Source organism: Triturus cristatus, chromosome 7 (genome assembly GCF_964204655.1).
Source record: "Triturus cristatus chromosome 7, aTriCri1.1, whole genome shotgun sequence".
Lineage (NCBI taxonomy): Eukaryota > Metazoa > Chordata > Amphibia > Caudata > Salamandridae > Triturus > Triturus cristatus.
Window position 1 is genome coordinate 1346533464 of NC_140590.1, and position 18994 is coordinate 1346552457.

Sequence of the window (18994 nt, forward strand, 5' to 3'; positions counted from 1 at the left end):
ACAAAGGCCCAGCCAGCTGCCAGTCAAGGGAAGAACCGAGGACAGGAGGAGCCTGCCTCGGCGTCCCCACCCCGTAGGACGGATAGGCCACCGGAGGTGGTGGACCAGGAGTCTGCGGTGGGGGACGTTACCAAACTGGAGGACCTACCCATCCCGGCCGAGTGGCACGTGGAGGGAGGCCCGTCCAGGGAGGAATTCTGCCAGGGCCAGAGGGAGTGCCCTACCCTTGAGGGGCTGAGGCGACAGGCCGAAGCCCAGGCAGCAGGGAACGTTGAAGGGAACTACAGTGTTTACTGGGAGGATGGCCTCCTCTACAGTGAACCCAAGGCACCCCTACACGGATCGTCACGAGCCTTGGTAGTCCCTCAACGTTATCGAGCCTTCCTTCTGGAGTTGGCTCACGAGATACCATTGGCAGGACACTTGGGGCAAGACAAGACCTTCGCCCGTCTTGTCCCACACTTTTATTGGCCTCAGATGAAAGTGTCGTCCGATACGTACTGCCGGACATGTGTGTCTTGCCAAGCCAGTGGGAAAACAGGGGTGAAGCTGAAAGCTCCCCTGGAACCACTTCCTGTCGTTAGCACCCCCTTTGAAAGGGTGGGCATCGACATTGTGGGTCCGTTAGATCCGCCAACATCAGCTGGTCACAGGTTTATCCTGGTTCTGGTGGATCATGCCACACGGTACCCAGAGGCAATACCTCTGAGGACCATAACAGCACCTGTTGTGGCTAGGGCCCTGATGGGAATCTTTACCCGAGTGGGTTTTCCCAAGGAAGTTGTGTCCGACAGGGGGACCAACTTCATGTCAGCGTACATGCGGGCGATGTGGAAGGAGTGTGGAGTGACCTACCGGTTCACAACTCCTTACCACCCCCAGACAAATGGTCTGGTGGAGAGGTTTAACAAAACCTTGAAAGGCATGATCAGAAGTCTGCCTGAAAGCCTGCGGAGGAAATGGGACGTCCTCCTACCCCGTTTACTTTTTTCCTACAGGGAAGTGCCACAGAAGGGAGTGGGCTTCAGCCCCTTCGAGCTTCTGTATGGGCACCCTGTACGTGGACCTCTCAACCTGGTGAGAGACGGATGGGAAAGAACTCCCAGAAAGCTTCCCCAGGATGTGGTGAGCTACATGCTGGCCTTCCGGAGCCAAATGGCTAAGTTATGGAAGCAAGCTTCTGACAACTTGGAAGCCAGCCAAGCAGTGATGAAGGCGTGGTATGACCACAACGCTCACCCGGTGGAGTTGGAGCCTGGCCAGAAGGTGTGGGTGATCGAACCAGGAGAGCTTAGTGCCCTCCAGGATCGCTGGTCAGGACCCTTTGAGGTGTTGGAGAAGAAGGGTAAGGCTACCTACTTGGTGGACCTGAAGACCCCTCGTCAGCCCCTGCGGGTGCTGCATGCCAACCGCCTCAAACCCCACCACGAGAGGCCCGAAGTCATCTTGATGATGGTGACTGACGGAGGAGAGGACGTGGAAAGCGAGCCTCTCCCTGATCTGTTTGCGTCTCAAGAGAAGGATGGGTCGGTGGAGGGAGTGATTCTCTCCCCATCTCTAACTCCTGAACAGCAGGAGGACTGTCGCCAGGTCCTGGGGCAGTACTCTTCGTTGTTCTCCCTTGTCCCGGGTAGGACTCACCTGTGCGTCCATGACGTGGACACAGGAGACAGCCCACCTGTGAAGTCCAAGATCTACCGGATGTCAGACAAGGTGAAGGCCAGCATTCATAGTGAAGTCACTAAGATGCTGGAGCTAGGAGTGATCGAACCTTCTAGCAGCCCCTGGTCCAGTCCGGTGGTACTAGTACCAAAAGCTGCACCACCGGGTGCCCAACCAGAACTGAGGTTCTGTGTGGACTATCGGGGACTGAATTCAGTGACCAAAACTGATGCTCATCCGATCCCTAGGGCGGATGAATTGATTGACCGGCTGGGAGCTGCCCAATATCTAAGTACCTTTGACCTTACTTCAGGGCACTGGCAGATCTCTTTGACTGATGGAGCAAGGGAAAGGTCAGCCTTCTCCACGCCCAATGGCCACTACCAGTTCTGTGTGATGCCCTTTGGGCTCAAGAACACACCTGCCACGTTTCAGCGCCTGGTAAACCAGATCCTCACCGGAATGGAGAGTTTCTCTGCTGCTTATCTGGATGACATAGCCGTCTTCAGTAACAGCTGGGAGGATCACTTGCGTCACCTGCAAGCTGTTCTCCAGGCCCTGAGACAAGCTGGATTGACGATCAAGGCCAGCAAGTGCCAGATCGGGCAGGGGTCGGTAGTGTACCTTGGACACTTGGTGGGTAGGGGAGCGGTGCAACCCCTCCAGGCGAAGATCGAGGCCATCATGGCCTGGGAACCCCCCAAGACTCAGACTGAGGTCCGAGCATTTTTGGGCCTCACCGGATACTACCGCCGCTTCGTGAAGGGGTACGGTACCATCGTAGCCCCCCTCACGGAGCTCACGTCCAAGAAACAACCTCGACGGGTAGTCTGGACGGAGGCTTGTCAGCAGGCCTTTGTGAGATTGAAGAAAGCCATGTGCGAGGCCCCGGTCTTAAGGGCCCCAGACTTTTCCAAGGAGTTCATTGTCCAGACAGATGCATCAGAACATGGCATTGGGGCAGTGTTATCGCAACTCAACGAAGAGGGTCTGGATCAACCCGTGGTCTTCCTATACCGGAGACTACTTCCCAGGGAACAGAAGTGGAGTGCAATAGAGCGTGAAGCCTTTGCAGTGGTATGGGCTCTGAAGAAGTTGCGGCCATACCTGTTTGGCTCGCACTTCCTGGTTCAGACCGACCACAGACCCCTTCGTTGGCTGATGCAAATGAAGGGGGAGAATCCCAAGTTGTTGAGGTGGTCTATTTCCCTACAGGGAATGGACTTTCAGGTGGAACATCGGCCTGGAGTGGACCACGCCAATGCAGACGGTCTCTCAAGGTATTTCCGCCTTAGTGATGAGAACTCCCAAGGGGTTGGGTAGCTCTCCCCACTTTCAGCTGGGGGGGACGCGTGTTAGACCTGTCAGCCCTTTGGGTGGTCCCTCCTCATCATTATTTATTTTGTCCCACTTTTGCCTCAAACCCTGTTTGAATTTTTCCTTTTTGGGAACCACCAGACTTTTTAGTGTTGCTGCAGATTCAGGGAGCCATTTTATCTACCCCTGAAACTTCTGTCTAAGGGCCTGGAGCACAAAATGGTGGCCACCTGTGACATCACCAGCATCCACTGGAACCTACCAGCACCTTCCAGAACATTCCAGAACCCTGTGACAGTTGGAGGCGGTTTAGAATGTTGGGAAGCTAAGACAGAGAGTTGGCAGTTGGAGCTGGCAGTTGGCACCTGACTGGTGAAGAGTGAGCAGCAAAAACTTGAAGGAGGAAGGAGTGAAGCAGCAGGGGTGGAAACTTGTGCCTGGAGTGGGGTCCATAAACCCACCCTTGATACTAGTCCCTACTGACTGAGCCCAGCCTGGAGCCCTGTGTGGGAAGAAGCAAGAAAAACCATCCTAAGGACCTGGACAGCAGGAACAGGCCTTAGAAACAGAGAACAGCAAGATCCTGACCTGGAAACTGGTTTCCCTGGAGTCCGACGTCGAGTAGCCTGAGATCTGGAGCCCGAGGTGGAGAAGCGGCGCCGACTGGAAAGCGGACGTCATACCCGGAGCCGCCAGAGGTCGAGAGAGGGCGCCGTCAGAGGTCGTGAGGAGTACCAGAGGTCGAGGAGGAAGTCACCCGAGGTCGAGTGAGCGGCGTCGACGGGGGAGTGAAGTCCGCCCTCCGGAGTCGCCGGAGACCGAGGTGAAGCGTGCCGGAGGTCGGGAGTGGAGATCGCACTCCGGAGTCGCCGGAACCTGAAGGGAATCGTGCCGGAGGTCGGGAGTGGAGATCGCACTCCGGAGTCGCCGGAAACCTGAGGAGAGGAGCACCGGAGGTCGGGAGTGGAGATCGCACTCCGGAGCCGCCGGAAGTCGACATCGAGCCAAGGCCGGCCGACGTCATCGAATCCGAGGTCGCCATCGGACCGGAGCCGCCTGACGTCGACACCGAACCAAGACTGCCCGACGTCATCGAATCGGAGGTCGAGATCGAACCGAGGCCGCCGACATCGAACCGGAACCGCCTACCGGCGTCGTCAAGAACTGACATTGCGCCGAGGCCGCCGACATCGAACCGGAACCGCCTCACGGCGTCGACACGACTCCAGCGGCGTCGGAGCATCAGAAAAAGGGCAGTAAGTGGAGTAGAGGGCGCCTAAGGCCCTGTGGAGACCTGAGAGACTGCTCTAAGGGGCTAGGGAGGTGCTGGAACCAACCTGACTGTGCCAGGGGGTGAGCTGAGACTAATTTAGAGGGGTTGTGTGGAGTGAGAGAGCCAGGTCTCTGGTATTCCCCCCTTGAACTACCTCAGTTTAGGCCTCAGCCTTGTCCAAGCCAGGGAGTAGACATCCTCAAGCCTACCACATCCCCACAAGCTGTGCCGGGGCCAAATCAGCCCTTAGGAATTCAAATGTGATCTGATTCTATGAGTGTCACTGTCAGCTTTTAATTATTTATTAGGGGCACTGTATTTATTGTATTTAACCTATTTATTGCTTCACTGTATTTATTGGTCCACAGTATTTATTGATGCACAATATTTATTGGTTTACAGTATTTATTGCCTCAGAATATTTAATTGCCTGTATGTATTGCACTTATATTTATGCCTTCATTATTTATGATCACCCCTATTTATTGAATCATTAAGCCAGTATTTATTCGACCTGCACTATTTAAAAAGTTTGTATATTGTGATTGTGTTATTATTTATCTAATCAGCAACTGAGAGAAAAAGAAGATAAAGAAAGATAGTTTCATAATTTTTACGGTGTAGAGTCGTTTTTGGAACGGATGCACGCATGGTTATTGTATGGGTATGTCGTATGCTTAGCACGGTGCCTGATTCCTGACCACTCGAGCCAAGCTACCACAGTGTGTCTGGGAGAACACCACCACCCTTCCAGTGTGGGAGAGTGTTTTTCTAACACTCAGGAACTACTGAAGGGATTTACACCCTTTGAAAAAAAAAGGTTGCTTTCTGAACCAAGCGCTACCTTTTTGTCAAATTTGGTGTAATTCCGTTTAGCAGTTCGGGCTGTAGCTTTGTCTAAAGTATTCCAGATATATATACATATATATATCTGGCCTTTTCTTTGCATTTCACAATGACACTCAGATATGGGATGATAACAACATTGCCCATCCCTATAGATTGCTCCAATTCTTTCCCACAACCATGCCAGCTTATTACCTAAACTATGGACAAAATCTCAGACTGGACAACCCAGTGCAGTAACCAGCTAAACAGACCGCAAACATGAGAAATATCATAAAGAAACTTGCAGAGCTGTTCAAAGCTGCCAGCATACTGAAAACTGTATGTCTTTCTCTCACACTTCATCATCCACCACACTTCTACGTGCTGTGTCCCCTAACACGATAACTGCACCTTGGTGGTCAGTACGCATAACTTGGAAACACCTCTCACATAGGATTAAAACAAAGGCAACATTCTTCCAACCACACAGTGTAGCATGCTACCCGTGTAGGCAAGCACTTTAGCACCCGATATATATGGCTACTAAGTGCTATATAAATGCTGCAAAACAGTACATTAAAATTGTGCTTGAAATAATATAAGAAAAGAGGGATCTGGTAGCTATGAGACTCACAGTATTCTTTGTGTGAATACCAGATGGTACACTATCGGCGCACAAAGGATCTGTGGCACAGAGGAAACAGTTCTATAAAGACATCTCTCTGTAAGGGGCAATGACAGAGTATCTGGCGACACAGAAACTTCTCTTTGTGAAGAGCCATAGATGTGCAGTCTTCATTGTGGAGGCGCTTACTTGTAAGATATTGTGTGAGATTACGGTGGCACATAGTACTGTGTGATGGGGCAGTGCTGAATGGTAATGTGTTGGCTTGCAGTGGCACCAGGTATCATGTATGAATTAGCACTGGAAGCAGCATTTGAAGGAATATTGTAGTTAGGTTCCTGTGTCTGAATGAGATGTAACACTGGGCACTAGGTGAGCGGATAGTAGTGCAGAATACTACATGTGAAGTGGCTGTGCTAAAGAGTATCTTATTTTTTTTAGAAAGTTTATTGTTCCATCTGAAAGAAGGAGGTCACAGAGGGCCCTGAATGTTGTTGTTGGTGGCCGCAAATCTTGTTTATGAATTTACACATCTCCATCTTAGCGTTTTCTATGCTTATACTTGTTTTATTTCCCCTCAGGCCGAGGAGCAGATGCCTTGTCATCTTACATATACAACCCCAAGAGTGGAGCAGATCATCCGAGAAAACCTGCATCTCAACAGCCATGTGAAAGAGACCACCCGAGGACCTCGGTGGGTACATGTAGTGGTGGAGATGTTGGGCATGCTTAAAGCCTTTTTGCATTTTAAAAAATATGTGGGAATGGAGAAGTCCAGTGCACTGAACCTAATCCAAAATTTAGATTTGATCCTACGTGTTATAGAAAACAGTTCAGAACATCAGAAAAGTGTACCTTCCATCGCTATAGTGGGTCAAAGTTTGAGTGCTATTCCTAGAAGTATGAAGGATCAACACTTAAAGTGAGTGTAAAATAAATCGTACTATCTCCAGCTCAATACATCGAAATACAGAAACAAGTCATAAAAATCAAATTCCGGGTTAGGGGAGAAAAAATATGCAGAATTTGCAGTGGAACAAGCAACATAAATCTTCAATTAGGTGTTGATTCTGAGTTGCACGCCACTGTCAGGTGGTTTACTGTTACTGTGCAGTAAATCCACACCAGTACCATGCAATTACAAGTTAAGTTCTATGGAATAATGAGCAAATACCATATGGGACCGGATTTCCAAATAAACACAATTCCCAATTTTGTGGAGTTTAACGCAGATTGTTACCCATTTACCACCTGCTCTAAGCATATGGTAAGGCTATGCTTCTATGTAACAACAAGAGGAGGGACAATAGGGCTTTTTTCAGGTCCAGCATACGTGCCCAGGGCAATGTGTATAAAGATGGGTATGCAGTTACTAAGGGTGAGGAGACATATAAGGTCAGCGAGTACTAGGTTCGATTATGTAGGTTCAATAAGTGAATCCTATTATTCAAAGTGAGAGGGGGAGACCCCTCTTCGGAACTGGAGCCCTCACTCACCCAGCAAGCTAGGTGTCATGCTTCGTCATCTGGGCTTGCTCCTCGTCGGGCCGGCGCTGCAATGCCTGACGGGCTCCCATAAATGGGGCTCTTTATCTGAGAACTTTTGTCCCTGCCGTTTGGTGCAGTGGGGGTGAGGGGCCCAGTAGTGTAGATGCAGTGTAAGTGAGTTAAAACAGGTCAATTATTCCTTGAATTGAATTTATTCTGGTAGGTAAATTGCCTGATTAAAAGTCAATAGAGTGGCGTAAAGCTAGGGGTTAAGTGCCTAGATCCCTACGTTCTACTCTCATTCGGTCGACATGTTTCTTGCCTCTGTTGTCAGAATCCGATTCCGGCGGCGAGGGTAGGTGAGCCTGCACACAATCTCTGGATTTCTGGACACTAACTGTTGGTGTTCCTTTTATTCCACCGAAAATTGATGAGGCCATACTATTTAGGCCCTTAGGTTCCGTGACATCAGTGGGACATTGTCCACTGTATTACGATGTGGGAGGTAGGTTTTCCCCTCTCATTTTGTGTTTTGGCATTTGATACCCTGGTCCTGATGAATTGCCCATGATCTTATTGACAACAGAGGCAAGAAACATGTCGACCGAATGAGAGTAGGACGTAGGCATCTAGGCACTTAACCCCTAGCTTTACGCCACTCTATTGACTTTTAATCAGGCAATTTACCTACCAGAATAAATACAATTCAAGGAATAATTGACCTGTTTTAACTCACTTATACTACATCTGCACTACTGGGCCCCTCACCCCCACTGCACAAAACGGCAGGGAAAAAAGATCTCCGACAAAGAGCCCCATTTATGGGAGCCCGTCAGGCACTGCAGCGCCGGCCCGACGAGGAGCAAGCCCAGATGATGAAGCAAGACACCTAGCTTGCTGGGTGTGTGAGGGCTCCAGTTCCGAAGAGGGGTCTCCCCCTCTCACTTTGAATAATAGGATTCACTTATTGAACCTACATATCGAATCTAGTACTCGCTGACGGGAAGGGAAAGGTAAATTCTGGCAGGGGCCTTACATGTCTTAAACACCCTCTCCTTAACTCCCCACAATAGAAAACAAGGGGGATTGAGGCTTGACTGCAGCCAAAACTTCATGTGATTTTTTTTCTATGTAAACGTATCGCCTGGAAAAATGTGGTCCCCCACCCAGGAAACCTGAGTACAGGAATACTGGCCCGACTCTGAATCAGACCCATTATCAGGGCCTAATACTATGGTAATAAGTGTTCCGGTTCTTATTTAAATAGGTTTTTGTGGCTGTAGTCAAGGTATTCTCAAGTTGAGCAGGAACCAGCAAACTAAAGGAGTTGTTTGTGCTCAGTAATGATGTCAGGGCCTTATGATATCTACTGAGTTCCTGGACATTTTTTAGAGTAAATTTAGTGTTAAGGGCTCAAAAATAACTTTCTGTCCAACGTCAGTGTTTTTGCCATATGGTCAATAGACCCCTATATTTACTCTCCAGTTTATTTAGCCAGTGAACCATGTAAAGTGTCTCTTAATGTTAGATCGAAGTACCTAGAATGTTAAACATGACTGCAGCGTGTGTTTATGTGTTGGGAGATGTGCTGACTCGTGGCAAGGGTTACGTGGAAGTCTGCAGTGTTACAGTTGTGTGTGTCTTTAGAATATATGTTTTGTTTCACAAGTTGTTAAGGACTTTTTACATTGGCTTACTATAGAAATGCAAACAACGTAGTTTTAAAAATTTCAAGATAGATTAAAAAGCGCAGAAGTCAAAAATTTACAATACAAAAAACGCGAATAAGTGAGATTTTATTTTCTGTAGCCCTCAGTAGAAACACAGGGCCGAATTCAAAAACTGCATTTTGTGGTATAGAACTAGTACTATAGAAGTACTACCTACATACTACAAAATGCAACTGACAAACACACAGGTGGAGATTTACACCTCCGCTTTTCTTACTTTTTCCATGGGAGGAGCTTTACATATGTAAGTCTACTACTTAGTAGTAAATCTCGGAACAATCAAGGGGAGTGTAGGAAAACAGAGCATATCTACTACTAAATGGGATGAGTTTATTGAGAAGTACGGAGTGGGTTGGAGAGGAGCTAAGGAAAAGTTTGATAAGAGGAAGGAGATAAGGAAAGGTTTAATGAGGGACATGCAAATACAAATACCAAGTCACAAAAGAATAATCTCATTTCAGTTCACAAATTGCACTTGTAAAATTATTACAGCCTGAAGTCCACAACACCGTCATAGATGTACTCCAGTTCAAACTTAGAGTAAGTCACATGGCCTCTCACAGGTACTAAAACACACTTTCTTAGAAAATATGGAAGCAGCATCTTAACACCCAATGGGAAATAATGTTAAAATAATGGAACTATTTAAAAGTTTAAAATAATTAGTTTTAGTGTTAAGAAGTTATGTTGCATTTAAATGTAAATGTTTTTTAATTTTAAAATAATCATGAACTTAAAAATAAACTTAATTAATTGAAACATCTTCTCCAATTCTGTGTGCAGATTTACACATAAGTGTAGACATGCATGTCTCCACCTCCCCGAAACCAGTGTGTGGAGACATCTAAGATTACATTTACGAGAGTAACTTTTCATATGTAAACGTCACTCTGCACTACCGGGTCGCATATCTCCCTATGGTAAGGTATAGAGAAAATTAATCAAATTGAATTTAATGCAGTTGTAAATTGATTGAAATTTTTTTCTAATAACCTAGAACTAATAAAATAAAACGGTGCAGCTCAATAATTCATTAAATTAAATAGTTATGAAATATTTAATTAATTACAATAAATACATGTATTGTGTAAATGTAAATACATTACCTTTATATTTATTTTGACAGTTTAATTTAACTATTTTTCTAAAATAAGTAATTTCAAATTATGAAAAATCATATTTTTATTGTGATATAACCACACTAACACAAGCTAAATATATATATTTTTTTTTCACTGAAAAATCTAAAGGTTACAGGAATTTTATAGTTGGGCTCACATTTCACTCGTACAATACTAGTGAAATTCAGCAGTTATAGGTAGCTGAGCTAACTATAGCTCGCGACCCCGCAATGTACTGCTTATGACCTCACATGTCACATGACATGGTCAGTGACATCACTGATCATATCTCAAATTACATCACTGAGGACATCATCCAGTGACTGAGTGTTCTTAAAACGCTTGAGTGTTAAATATATCTATACCAAGGTGTATTGGTGAGTTTTTGGTTGTATGAGTGCCTGTATGGATGATTCAGTGGGTGTGTAACTGACTGTATAAGTGAGTGATGGCGTGTCTCAGTGAATGTATGGGTGAGTGACTTGTTGTGTGAATGTCTTTATCAGGGTGTCAGTTGGTTTCGAAATGGCTGTATGGGCGTGTGAGTGGGTATGTGAGTGGCTGTATGGGTGAGTGATTGGTTTTCTGAGTACCTGTATGGGTGTATGAGTGTCTGTGTGGGTGGGTGAAAGAGGTGTGTGACTACCTGTATGGATGACTGAGTGGGTGAGTCGCCAGCTGTATGGGTTAGTGAGTGTGTGTGTGAAGGCTGTATGGGTGACTGAATGTGTGTAGGCTGTCGGTGAGTGAGTGGATGTGTCAGTGGTATATAGGTGAATGCTGTGAGAGACTGTATGGGTGTGTGCTTGTGTCAGTGCCTGTATAGGTGAGTAAGTACGTGTTATTATCTGTATGAGTAAGTGAGTGGCTGTGTGTGTAACTGTATGGGTGAGTGAGTGGCTGTGTGATTGATTCTATGGGTGACTGACAGTGTGTGAGTGGCTGTATGGGTGTATGAGTGGATATGTCAGTGGCTGTATTAGTGAGTGGCTGTATGGGTGAGTAAGTGGATGTGTGTAAACCTATGAATCAGTGAGTGGGTATGTTATTACTGGTATTGGTGTATGAATGTGTATGAGAATGGTACTGTGGAAGCTGCCTTTGTCCACCACTCGGCAAACCTATGTCCTGGTGCACTGTTAGTTAAGGGGTGAAGTCCCCTTGGCTCTTGAGGGTCCTTGGGGGCCAACTAGCCCTCCTGTTACCTCCAGTAAGACCCACACAGCTGGACTACTGAGAGGTCATCAGAGGCCACACCCTCTTTCTCCACCACTGTGCAAACGCATCTCCTGGTGCATGACTGCTTAGAGAAAGATATCCACTTTAGTCCTGAGGCCCTCAGGTGCCAAGGGGACATCATCCTCCCACCAGCAGTGCGCCAAGAGGCTAGTTTGCAGTGTGGTGGAGAAAGGGGGCGCGTCCTCTGGACACCTCTTGGCAATCCCGCTGTGTAGGGCTTACGAGAGGTAACAGGAGGTCTTGCTGGCCCCTAAGGGCCCTTAGCAGTCAAAGAGACTTCATTGCGTAACCAGCAGCGCACCAAGAGGAGCGTTTGCACAGTGGTGGACAAACAGGGCAGGGTCTCCAGCAAGTTGCTGGCTTTAAAAAAAATGGTTTTCTTTTTGAAGGGAAGGGGGGGTAGCCCGCTTTCTAGACCAACAGCTACATTTCTGCCAAATCTGGTGTAATTCTGTTCCGCAGTTCGGGCTTTAGCTGTTTCTAAAGTTTCCTATGGAAATTAACATGGGGAAAACGCGTTTTGGAACCCCCCCTTTTTCTCGGCCCCCGCCTGAAGGATCACCCCGAAATTAATTTTCAACACAGAGCTGAAGTGAGTGGCAAATTAGTTTTTAAAATTTCATGAGGATCTGTCAAACGCACCCACACAGCCACTCACACACCTACTTATACACCCACACAGCCACTCACACACTCATATAGCCATTCACACATCCACACATGTGCAGTAATACACTTATAGAAATTGCAATAGCATATGTTTGTATTAAAGGTGTTGTTGTTTTAGTATTGAATGTGTGCAAAATAACCTGCAGACCCCTTACTCGTCTAAGGGCTCGCAACGGTTCCACAGATCCATAAATAAATTGAAAAAAAAGAACTGGTGCATTGCATTTATGAAAAGACTACACAAGTTACCTTACCTGCATTTTTGCTTTTAAAATATATAATAAGAATGAATGTGTGAATAAAATGTATTTATAAACTTGTGAAAATGTATATTAGTAAATTGAACTTACGGGTCAGCTCATAGTAAAATTTATATTTAGATAAAAAGTGTGAAATTCACTAAAAAACCAAAGGTTACAGGGACGTTATAGTTAGAAAATAGCATTAACAAAACCTTAAATATTCACAGAAAAAAAATCAAAATTTTACAAGGACGTTATAGTTGGGTTGAAAAAACGATAAAAATTCAGCAACTCTAGTTATCTCAAGTAACTATAACTTGCGCCCTCGCCATGCACTGCTAATTACCCCACATATTACATTACTCATGACATCTTCTATGACATCATTGATAATATCATTGCAATATTTGCAGTGAAATTATTGATGAGAAAACTGCTGAATCAAGAGTTTGTGGGCCTTCTGACCCTTTTGCAGACGTTAGCTGCATACCCTCAGTACTCTCCTTAGACTTAATCCTGAATGCTTGGAATGCAGAGCTGAAGGCCCAACTGCCTCAGATCACAGTGCAGCTCAAGTATTCAATGCGTTCAGCTTCTGAAACCAGATTTCAATCTAAGACACCATTCCCACTGAACCATCCGACACAATTGGTATTGGTCTGTGTGTCAGCTCTCATTTTGATTACACTCACACCTGCTGGCCGTTTAGGAATGGATGATTCCCCAATGGATACTCCTCCCAGACAACCTTTTCACGGGGACTCTTCTGGAAGAACTGGGAACCCGATCCAAAACCCACCTGGGATCTGTACCAGTGAACATGAGTATGTGGTGCGGTCTTGACTATGCTCAAATCCTCGTTCTGGAATCTGTTTCCACAAGAAACTCATTTGATGGGAAGAACACGATCATTCCAGCAATGGGTGGATTCTCTAGTAGTATTAGGGAGTTCCTGCTGATTCACTAAGTGTCATCAAAGTGTTACTGCTAAGACTTCCTCTTTTTCCATCATTAAAGGCATTCCAGTCTTTTAAGGATATAAAGTCCTTTTGTGTAAGGTTCAGGCCAAAGCCTTCTTTTCCTAAAGAAAATAGGAGATGATGCAGCAGAAAGAACAAGACTTTCCCTGGCTCTAACCAAGGCCAAGAAGTTCCTGCAGCTTCCATTGCAGCAGGTCCCTAAATTGCGTCCTGGCTGGAGGTAATCTCCACTCTAGTGGTGGAAGAAGAGGTGCACTACCACTAGACTTTGTTCACTAAAGATGTATGTGTCCTTTCAGTGGTGAAGCAGGGCTGTGCTCTACAGTTGCCAACATTATTCAGACCACCTGTGTACCATTCACCATCTAAAGGCTTTCTGTCAGCTGTTGAGGGGCTCGTCCTGTTAAGAGGTGTCCTCTCCAGAACAGAATAGGGATACTACTCACACCATTTCAATTCATTTATTCATTTATGTTTTGAAACTCAAAAGAGATCCACATAAAAACAAAACATAGAAACCAATGTAAAACAGATAAATACCAAACATTAAAAGTTGAGAAAAACATTTATACACATAACCTCGTTTTCATATAGCAGCAGCCTGAATGCAAAATGTACGTTTATAAAGCCTAGAATTTTTTTTAAAACTTTTGTACAAATTGTTTCATTTTTTGGGTTAAAAAAGAATCTCGAGTTGCTGCAGCTGATTTGATATTATTCTTTAAAAATATTGGCCTTAGAAAGTGACGGCGCTGAAGGGTCAGTGCTGCGCAGACAAAAAGCACATGATTAAGGCCCTGGACCTTCGAGTTACACAGGTTACACTCTTTCCATGTTTCCCCAGAAGAGGACCAGTTTGCTATTAACACGTTTAAAGGGAGCAAGTTCATTCGAAATAGTGTCCACAAGCGGTGAAGACCATGGTCCGGTACTGCTGAGCTACCTTGGGCCGCAGGAAGAAGTCACCACCTCCAGCTTTTTCTTTGACATACAGTACATAGTGTCTAAGCACTAGCTAGTAGAACTTGAGGCATGCTTTAAATTGCTTTTAAATTGTGTGGGAGAAAGAGATACCAGTGCTGCTTCCTGTAGTTCGAAATGTATATTTTCCCATCTGGCAACCAAAGATTTCAAGATTCATAAGCCTTTCCATTGAGCCCTTTTTACTAATCCTAAGCTGGAAGCACCATCGGATCACGCTGGCCAGGCCTTACACATAGCAGCTTATCAAACCAAATTCCAGCCTTAGTGCTGGGGTCGAGACAGACTAATTAAGATTACAAAGTTTGCATACAATTTGTCCTTTCATTTTCTTCAGAAAATCTCACTTTGTCACATTAATTGATTTTGACAGCATATAGTAAAGTCAGTGGAATGTTCACCTTAAAGATGGATAGCAAATGAATAAAATGTGTCTGTTCCATCGTGTTATAGATTTCCCGTAACCCGTTAGCATGCAAATAGGCCTTAGAGGAGCAATGTTCAATATTTGCTTTTTCCAGCGTGATACTTGCAGCAATTTTCCCTAGATACGGATATGAGTTTACAACCTCCCAAGTTCTCTGAGCCTAAGCCCAAGCATAGTTATTGGACTTCTGAGCCTTTCTACAGTTTAGGATTAATACCTTGCTTTTTGAAACATCAGTCTTCAAGTAATGAAGGTGGCCTACTGCTGTAAAAAAAACAAAAAAGCCTATTATTCAAGCCCTTGGGAGTTAAGTCCAAGATTGTGATATCATCTGCATACATCAAACAAGAGAAAGGGTGGCTGCCTATCTTGAGAGCGTCTTCCTTGTTAGCTGCTAGGCAATCGGGGAGGTCAGAATTATACAATGAAAAAAGTAATGGGGCTAACAGGCAGCCCTGTTTCAGACCATTTTTAGTTGGAATAATTGAGGATAGTCCTTGATCCCCAACTAGCAGCAGCTGACACCATGTAGTAGAATGAAGAACGATTATAATGAAAGCAGAATATCGGGCATACCTAACGTCGTTAGTTTTTTCCATAACGTTGGACGGTCCACCCTGTTGAAAGCCATAGAAAAATCTATAAATGCCACATATACATTTAGACCTCCGATTGAAGTATACTGTTCCGCTATAAGTTTCAGCATGCACATGTTATCAAGTGTACAGTGATTCTTTCTAAAACTCGCTATTACAATAGGGAGTATTCCTTCTTCTTCGACCCATACAGTTAGTGAGATGTTCCAAGATGCTCTCAGCAAATTTTTTCCCTACTGCATCCAGAAGTGCTGTTTGGCGGTAGTTGCCGCGGAGATGTCTTGGTCCCTTTTTGTGTAGCGGAATTAAAATGCTTACAGACCCAGAAGTGGGGTGACACCATACTGATAACAGTAGGCAAAAAGGGGGTAAGATAAGAAGCCCACAATGAGGGCTCCTTTTTGATAACAGTAATGGGCACCTCATCCGATCCCATTGCCCCCTGAAGCCCTCATTCCCCTGATAATACTCTCAATCTCTTTCATGGAGGGGACGCAACATACTGGGGGAGAAAAGGAAGGTTCTGTAGAAGTATGAAACCACACTGTAATGGCATTATTGGAATAAAGTTCCTCTAAATAGGCTCTCCAAACTGCTTTATTGAACCTGGAAGTGATTTTACTCTAATGCCACAGATATTCAAAATAATTTCCCAGTATCTTTTAGCATGTTTACACGAGGCTGCTTCTTTTTGCTGTACCCAATTAAAATCATCCCTTTGTTTCTTTAAAGAGCATTTTAATCTATGTCTTCTTGTTTTCAAAAGATTAATTTACTTTGTTTGAAGGAGGTAGACTGATATTGGGCCCTCAATAATCTGTTTATCTCTCAGTTTAGACCAATAACAGGGTTAGGACATGATCTCTGGCAGGGTTGAGAGGGAGTTAAATTACATCATTCACTTGTAAAGGAAAAGGGGGTAGTTTTCACTCCCATCTTGGATCATTGTAGTCTAAACCAGTTCTTCCTTGTGCCAGTGTTCAAAATGCATATTTTGGCTCGGGTATTGGCACCTTCTCAGAGCAATTACTTAGAACTCCATTGATCTTTAGGATGCCTTCTTCCATTCACCTGTCCTAAGGAAAGAAAGGATTTACCTCCTAGTTTTGGTGTGATGCCAGCATTACAAGTACAGAACACTGGTCTCAGTGGTGCCTCTTATGTCTTTACCAAGATCTTGGCTCTCTGAAGACTGTCCTGCAGTAGCAGAAAGTTCATATATGTCTCTTGATAACTGTCTGTCAGAGTACTGGGAAGATGCATGCCAGCATTGATGCTTGAGACCACCCTACCCGTTTGAACTCTGTGAACTACCCCAAATCCTCCTTGTTTACATCCAAAAAGGTTCCGTTCATTAATTATTTTGGACTGCAGCCTGATAAAGACCCCAAGATGGTAACATCCATCAACCACGTCTAGACACACTTCTATACCAGTGAGTCTGTGACTGCCTGGTGGTTCTAGAAGGTCCCTGCCTAGTGGTGATACCCCATGTCAAGCTCCATTCTGGTCCATTGATCCTTTGTTTTTACCTCAGAATAGTGGGCACATGCTCCCAATCCCTTGGCAGGATACCACTACTGCCTACCCAATCCACAGCTAGCATTCATGACTGACTCTTCAATGCACCGAAGTATTTTTTACCAATGTTGACATTAACTGTGGTGATCATCCACATAGACCATTCCCCAGCCATTGTTTACGTTGGGTAATAAAGTGGCACTCATCACTGAAGGGCCACCTTGTCAAAGCTTTGCAGGTCTGCAGAAATGGGCTTTACAACAAAGCATCTTCATGCTGGTCTCCCAGATGGCCGAGATAAACAGCACAAGAGCGGGCAGCAAAGCCGGCATCTCTATCGATCACATAGGCAGGAGAGTTTCTGCCAATTCCTTGACCCTGTATTCAAGGCCTAAGTCAGCCATCCGTAGACATCTTTGCAACTAACCTCAACTCCTTTTCTTACATGTAGGACTTTCTGAATCTGCAGAGGGGGCCTGGATTCTTTGGGATGGTTTTGATATTGCACAGGACAGGTGCATTTCAATATTCTTTTTTCCAGCCGCCTGGGCTTTATCACTAGGTCATTAATAACTATATATAATGTATATTTCATACGTTTACACATTGCAATGTTTAATAAGTGATTGACACAAAATATTTTTAATATAGCATTTTTTTTCTTAAAACAGTTAACAGGTCTTTGATTTAAAAAAAAAAAAAATATATTACATTTTTCAGGCCACAAAGTGCAGCCATAGAACCAACCACAAAAGGTCCCTGCACTCCAGCTGAAGAGCAAACAGCTACAGCTTGGAGTGATTTAAAAAATATATAGATGGTAAGCTCTCATGGGGTCATAGATACAGTGACCCAGGATACCAAATGTGTTTCTTTTTAAAAAAAGAATTTTTTATGTTGCTGGTGCACTCACTGCAGCCTACAACAACACATAAATATAATTTTGAAAAGCCTTTACAGGGCATTATGGGGCGCTTTGTATAGAATAGATAGGTGCCATTCCTCAGGGCACTGCTTTGATTGGGCCCCAACCATCCCCGGGCAATCTTTCACTCGGGAGTGGGGTCCTCACACACTCCTCTCCCCCAATAAAAACCCTGGCCCTTGTGCATGGGGTCCCTCCCTTGGGCACGCCTATGGCTCCGGGACGGGGGGCCATAAGTGTCACACTGCCCCCCAAATAAGAGTTGGTCCCGGAATGGGTCCCTGGGGCCATTTAAATGTTTTAGGAGAATGGCTGCACGCCCCCTCCCCTTTTATATCAGCCCTGGGGTTTGGAGTCCCTGGGTCTTTCTGAAAGATTTAAATCACACCTGCCCCAAGAAGGGGGTCCCCAAGCACTAAAGTTGGCTCTGGAATGGGTCCCCCCTTTCAAAAATACATGGCGCCGACCCACAGGGCCCTCACCCATCCCCTGATCCCAGTCCAAGAGGACTGGGGGCTGGGTATCCCTACCCAGCCCTTCTATATGTTTTTCTATTCATTTTTTCTAGACAGGGAACTGAGTGCCTGAATCCTAAAATAGCTGCTGCTACATTTTTATTGATGTGGTGGCAGGCATTCAGATCTTATCTTTTGGCCTGTTAGATCCACGCCTCTTCCGCAGCGTAATTTGTTTTTTTAACACCTTCATTTCTTAAATACTACTGAACAGGTTTACACTAAATCACAAAAGCACTCTTTGTGGACCAAGATCTAGTTTTTTGCCAAATTTGAATCAATTCCATTCAAACTTTTTTGAATATAGCTAATTTTTCAATGGAAAATTGCATGAGGAAAACATCTTTGGGACCCCCCTTTTTCTTGGCTGCTGCTTCACAGATCATCCCGAAAATCCAGGTAGGAGCTGAGGCGTATGAACTTTTTTTTGGGGGGGGGAATGGGAAGGTTCTGTGATGATTTGTCAAATGGTGCCAAAGTTATTAGCAAACCAAAAGATGCTTTTCCTATGGAAATGTGGTCCTAATTATCTGGGCGTGAGTCATCCAACGGTGTGAGACGAACCAGTGGGACCCGGGTGGTCTCTGAAAACCATAGAGGGAGTTTGTAAGGTACTGCGGCCGCTTTCCCGGCCCTTCATTATGCACAGGAATCCACCGCCCTCTCCCTTATCTTAGAGGCCTGGGAGACCCTGGAACGAAGCCGCTGAGCCTCTGCAAAGCCTCGAGCAGACTTTCCCCCAAGGGCCCAGATGAGTTGCGGCGTCGTGGGCCACGCAGTGGGGTTGCCGCTGTCCCCATACTGCACTTGTGGCTCGCACTGAGGGATGGTGGGGCTCCTCGCCTCTACTTTGGCA

The 18994-nt window shown here is 45.4% G+C and overlaps 1 protein-coding gene across 2 annotated transcripts in view; it reads left to right on the plus strand.

Annotated features, from left to right (window-relative positions):
* The window catches only part of MTO1 (mitochondrial tRNA translation optimization 1), a 524123-nt gene that overhangs the window by 236818 nt on the left and 268311 nt on the right, over positions 1–18994 (plus strand). For both annotated transcript variants that reach the window (XM_085619003.1, XM_085619002.1), the window contains one exon: positions 6287–6399. In XM_085619003.1, the coding sequence (XP_085475129.1) occupies positions 6287–6399 (113 nt within the window). The remainder of the gene's footprint in view (positions 1–6286; positions 6400–18994) is intronic.